The sequence below is a fragment of the Impatiens glandulifera genome, chromosome 1 (assembly GCF_907164915.1).
Source record: "Impatiens glandulifera chromosome 1, dImpGla2.1, whole genome shotgun sequence".
Classification (NCBI taxonomy): Eukaryota; Viridiplantae; Streptophyta; class Magnoliopsida; order Ericales; family Balsaminaceae; genus Impatiens; species Impatiens glandulifera.
In genome coordinates this window covers 159,659,018-159,664,973 of record NC_061862.1, presented here as the reverse complement: position 1 = coordinate 159,664,973, position 5,956 = coordinate 159,659,018, and the positions used below count along the sequence as shown (strand labels likewise).

At 34.0% G+C, this 5,956-nt stretch overlaps 1 protein-coding gene across 1 annotated transcript; it reads right to left on the bottom strand.

Annotated features, from left to right (window-relative positions):
• Positions 1–5,375, bottom strand: LOC124920460 (ribulose bisphosphate carboxylase/oxygenase activase, chloroplastic). Its single transcript, XM_047460952.1, has 12 exons — positions 4,945–5,375; positions 4,745–4,830; positions 4,636–4,645; positions 4,172–4,234; positions 3,715–3,828; positions 3,471–3,532; positions 2,617–2,671; positions 2,293–2,494; positions 1,838–1,944; positions 1,660–1,715; positions 405–500; positions 1–308 (listed from the first exon to the last, which is right to left on the bottom strand). The coding sequence occupies exons 1-12, from the start codon at positions 5,273–5,275 to the stop codon at positions 201–203; spliced, it is 1,290 nt and encodes a 429-aa protein (XP_047316908.1). The 5' UTR covers positions 5,276–5,375; the 3' UTR covers positions 1–200.
• Positions 5,376–5,956: the final 581 nt, after the last annotated feature.

Sequence of the window (5,956 nt, the reverse complement as noted above, 5' to 3'; positions counted from 1 at the left end):
ATGAGCAGGAGAAGACATGTCATTTCTTTTCATTCTCTATTTTCAGAGACATGAAAAAGATGTTATATGCAAATCAACTATCACTATCACAATTCTTTGTTTTTCTATTCTTTTTTCTCAAACCCCATCCACCCCATTTATGTACCAAAAAATAGAGTAGTGGCCGTAGTAAGACTTACCTCAGGGGAGTGCAAAAACTATTACTCATCCATATTCTTCATGTACTCCTTTGAGAGTTTAGTCTCCATTACCAACTTTTGCTCTTTGATAAGGGAATATCCTGATTCGAGTAAAGCCTCCATCGTTTGCTGCTCAATAAGAAAAGCACCCACGATCACAATTTCACAATGAAAACTCAAATCCTGTCTCATTGCTTAAACACTTAAGCTTTGGGGATCACAAACCTTAGGTGGAACAAATAAGGGAAGTTCGGCATTCTTTTTGCCGCGTTTGAGAAGTGCATTTTGGAGATTTTCGGGACCACCAATATCATCAACCCACTACAATTGGAATCGAGAATTGAACAAATTGTGTCAGGACTAGTGAGGATTAATAAAGTGACAAGGAAGAACCTATAATCTCCAATGATAAATAAGTAATCTTTAAACATACAACATTCAAGTGAAATAAAAAAGAAAAGAAAGAAAAGTTGTATTATTGAAAAAGAAGGCATGTAGTCAGGAAGAAAGTGATTTCCTATGCTTTGATTCTTTTTAAAAGTCTATTGCATATGCGTACACGCTTTCAATTACAAGTAGGGGGTGAGAGAATGATTAATCCAGTCCATAATAATTGTAGATTAGATTGTAATCAAATTAAATCCATAATTTCTCATGTATTGGATTATAATCCAAACTTTTAAAAATTGAGTTTCTCGTGTAGCTTTCCTTATAGTTTCCATTTGGCAAACAGATCAACAACAAAGTAACCTACACACTCCAAAGATTTTCATTTATAGCTTGGGATTCATTCCATGAGTGATTGTAAAAATTTTGAATGAGTGATTTTATTGTGTGGTTTGGTTGGTTCTAGGAGGGTGAAGCACTTTGTTTTGGAGATTACTGTATTCATTTGAGATGCCATTGATTCTCTATGTGCTTTGTGTGGGAATTTGAGGAACTTTGTGATTATCATCATCTTTCTTTATCTTAATGGTATATTAGTTTTTCCAAATGTACTTTAGTCATTCATAATTTTCATCATGTAGAAGTTATCTAAGCTGTTTTGAGGGGTTTTTTTCTCCTTTTTCTTCTCTCTTCTTTCTTTCCCACCCCCTTTCACTTTTCTTTGAATTCTTTTGCCCCAGAATTGTTGTCAGGTTAAAAAAAACACTGAACTACAAATAAAGTATAAAGAAGAGGTAAAGAATCAGCCCATTGTCGTAAACCACTAAAAAAACCTTTTGTCAGCATCTTAATGGTTTATTTAAGATGGGTTGATCTGTACCTTTTCTGTGAACGTTTGGGCTATATCGTAACTTTGAAGTTCAGGAGCTTATTTGACATTGAACCAAAGCTAGAATCTTATATGTCCTTTTCTCCTAATCAATAACTGTACAACTAATAGATCAATAAAAGGTGGATGGCTTCAAACTATAATTAGGAGTTGATGATCAGAGCAAATTGTGTACTTGGGGAGGAATGGTAGATACTAAGATACCTTAGAGACTGATCGATCATATGTTCGTGATCTAAGAGCACCATAAAAGTCCAGGGCTGCAGAGAAAAACAAGGAGATGTAAAAATAAAAAGATAAACAAAGAGCAAATCATATCATAGCAAAAGCTTCTGAGGATTGGTATCAACATAATATAAAATGTAAGAAGAAAAAGCAGTACCCTGATTAGGAAACTTGTCTACTATGCTCATAACATCATCTCTTGACATGCCATCTTTCTCATACATCCTATAGACAATACTAATAATATCTTCCCTTGTAGGTTGCCTGTCCCATAAGCATTTCAGTTGTTAGTTAATGCAAAAATTTGAACATTTTAGATGCGTTGATCATATTTTATATTTTAGAAAAAGAAGAAGACAAGACCACTTCAAGGCACCAGTAAAATGAGGAAATATCATACTAGTCTAAACCAGACACCGTGAATTTCAGTTTCTAGCTATGAACGGTGTGATTTGTTTTGTGTTAGATGAGGGTCATATCCAAGAAAAGATTCTACTACCAATATATTATCAGGTCAGACCTTTTTCAAAAAATAAAAGAAGCAGGTCTGTGGCAACTGATCAGTGTCTAAAGTAACGATATAAATAATTTAATTCACATCACAGAAAGTACCAGTAAAACTTCTCCATCCTTCCATCACGAATCAGAGGCGCATATATTGTTGAGAGATCATTTCCCGTAACAATAATAGGAATTCTGTGAGTAATGTCCGACTCTCTCCAGTCTTGACCAACACTAACTCTTGTAGGATTATCTGACAAGTTCATCAGTGTCCCAACAACAATTTGATTGTTGACAGTCATTTGAGTGTTCCCTAAAGGAAAAAGAAGATGCCAGATTTAGGAAGATCGCTGAACTAATGCCAAAACATGCAAATGAAAAGAAACTGGATGTAATTTTCTTTCTCTATAAAGTGACTTTCATATTCTTACTTACCAAATCTACCAAGGCCAGCATCAATATCATTTATCATAAGGCAGCTTAGCTTTCCCTGGTTAGTCAAAGTAAGCACTAGTCACTAAGTGATACGAATTTCAACTTCTGGAAGAAATTGACTACAGAATACATCATTGGGATCAATCATGCAAATGCAGGTGACTGACTGCTTTAAAACATGCTTAGATTTTGGACAAGGAAAGAGAAAGGAAGTAAATTATATTTTCCCCTTAGAACTGTATAAAGACAGTCATGAACAATTCACCACCCTTGGTGAATGTATAACAAAATTCAGGCCCTTTCAGGTTGGCACCAAAAGAAAGGTGGAACTAACATAGTTTGTTTTGGAAAATGATGTCAAATGTTGGATAGGAGAGAATTTTTCTTTATCCAAACCGTACAACTTTATTTGTAAGTCTGAGCTGATAGAATGTCACAAACCTATATTTTGTGTCCACCTTGGTTAAATAGTTGGAGAACAAGTATGGATGCATCTCCAAACTCATATCAATAACACTGTGGACATCTCAAATCAATTATTAGTAAGTCTTTTATAATTAAATTATCTAGCTCCACTTCATTATTTCCAGAATCTCTCATCAAAAGCAATTAAAACCTTGAAAGACAGTTAATTTAGTCATTCTTAAAAATTATCCCGAAATACCTTATCAAATTGTTTACTTCTAACTCTCCAAAGAGAACTCTTTATTTCAGAAGAATCATGCTTATTTGTGGACTAAGTCCAATGATCTAAAAGGAGTAGGGAAAACTAGTTGATGTAAGCCAATCAAATCAACATAAATAGCCATATATGACATACATATATCAATAGTGAAAGTATTAGAGCTTCTAACATGGTTCTGAACAACTTGCGAAGCAGTTCTGTACCGTTCACGTATCAACTTTCCCGGTTCCCCTGTTAAAAGAGAAAGGCTGTGCCAGTCAGAAAACTCCAAGTATTTGAACACTATCCTCTCCTAGTAATTACTGCTTATGAGAGAAACTAAACATGAATTAAACTCATCAAAAACAGATATAAATATGCACAATATATAAATCCATATTTCCAGAGCACAAACATCAAGTGGATTGGCCTACCAGCTCTTTCTGATTCCAGTTCTCCAGCAGACATTATTACTGGTTCAACTCCCATTGCCTGGAAGATCAGTTCTGTTTGAAATGATTTTCCCTGTCCCTTGCCTCCCCAAATCCCTGTTATATACACGTCAAAATAATATTCTCTCAAGGTACTGTCATGACCAAAAACAATTAATAAATAGTGAAATACTATCTTTCATAGACTGAGCTTAAAAATGAAATAAACACCCATATTGAAAATAAATTAAGAAGGAAGATTCCAATCCAGGATTTAATGTCTATTCCATCCAATCCATTCATTTTGGCTAAAGTAGTCCCTAAGATTATGCCAGGCATATTACATTCTTTAACAATGAGAATTAGACAAGAACAGCTCACACAGGCAGAATATTAACTGACATTTGAATTAGGTAAACGTCATACAGTATTCATATCCAAATTGTTATCCCTTAGTTACCTAGAATAAGAGGAACTTTGGCATTTATAAGGTGAGAAATGTTGTTCTTCACAATGTGGCAGGCTGCATAGGCAAAGAAACAAGAAAGTGTAAGTACCCAGTAAATTGTAGAAACAACAAAGCCAAATTGTTTCAGTCAACTTCCCAACTAGAAAACCTAAAAGAAATTCTGAATGAATATTTGCTTAACTTTATGACAAACAAGTAACAACCTTACCAATCAAAAGGGTGGGTAAACACAATCATTTGGATCATACTTTCCTCACTAATTTGGTATGAAGTATGAACAACTTTTTATTTCCTTATACACAAGAAGTTAATCATGTTTTAAAAAATCAGACCATGATAAAAGGATGTTTGGTTCAATGCCATCCCCTCATTTAATATTATATGGTTCTCTAGACTGTTCAACAATTATCTGATGCACAAATTGAAATTGATCGCCCGTTTCTCCGATGACTTACCCACTTTATCCTGTGAAAGAGAAATCAATCAGTTGAAGGTCATGATTAATGAAATGAAGCAAAGTAGATAAAGAAAGAACACTTTAAAGAGTAATTACAATTATCATACCAAGAAAGCAGGTGCAATGTAGTAATCTCCCTTAAGATACTCGAATGACTTGGTCACTTTCTGACGATAATCAAAGACAATATCCGCTGAAACAATAATGATAATAACCACATATTCATCAAATGACTGTTCAACAATTCACAAATAGACGGACAGACAAATAGAATAGATTGTTAGATAGAAAGGGATAGAGTATTAACAGTCTCTTCCGAGGAAATTTCCCGTGAAAAGATCGTCAATTACGCCTGCCTTTGCTCCAACAGCGATATTCATGTTATCAGCCTCTTTTCCGAGCCTGTAAAGATAATCATTCCCTTCCGAGTCCTTAGTTTCCCACGACGACTGTTTCGATAGTTTCTTATTATTTTCCAGATTCTTTCCTTCTTCTCCATCTTGATCGGAAGTCGAGATAGATCGTACTATCAAAAATGACGGAGGCTTTGAGATCTTCTTTGAAAAGAGAAAAGGAGAGAGTGATGATGAAGAGGAATGGAATACTGGAAAGGTGAAGTTGCTGAAGAGAATTGCCATTGATCGATGTTACTGGATTCAATGATTCTTCCGATTCCGGCAGCCTCTTACTCAGATCGCTTGATGTTATCGTTATCGAAGTAGCATTAACAGTTGGATTTATGAAGCATTTGGCGCCACATATATATCTCTTAAAGGTCACCTTTCCTATTTGTTTTAATAAATAAAAAAAAGTCAATTTTATTTATACAATATTGATATAATATAATAAGTTTGTGATGTAAACTGTGCTTTCTCTGAAAAATATAAATTTTTACTTGATTCTATTTTTACCTCGGAGTAGAAAAGATTGATTCAAAGAATTTACTTGAATAGTCATTTTTAGAATATACTATATAAACTTGAAAAAAAAAATGTCAAATTTATTTAAAATCACATAAACCTTTAGCCGTTATCATCAAATAAACTCGGAATTAGCAACAAATAACTCAAAACTTATAAACTCGGGATTAAGAAACTCGAAAGAGATTGATAATTTGTAGTGCATTGAAATAGTAGTAAGCGCAAGAAGGGTTGTGCTCATAGACTCAAAGCATGAAAAAATTTGTTTTATGAAAAAGAGGTTTTTAAAAGATGAGGTTCTTTAGAAGAGTTCATGGTTTTGAAGAGCCTTTTATCAAGACTCCTCCTATTAAGGCTGTTAACTATTAAATTCTTACAATTTCACATTAGTTTAACGAG

What these genes read in the sequence shown, in the direction of transcription:
- LOC124920460 (XM_047460952.1), bottom strand. Translation starts at nt 5,275, where the DNA reads ATGGCAATTCTCTTCAGCAACTTCACCTTTCCAGTATTCCATTCCTCT. An exon ending in CAAAGTTCCTCTTATTCTAG is followed by an intron (nt 3,829 to 4,171) that starts GTAACTAAGGGA and finishes TGTATATAACAG; the next exon opens with GGATTTGGGGAGGCAAGGGA. An exon ending in CGCAAGTTGTTCAGAACCAT is followed by an intron (nt 2,672 to 3,470) that starts GTTAGAAGCTCT and finishes TTGACTAACCAG; the next exon opens with GGAAAGCTAAGCTGCCTTAT.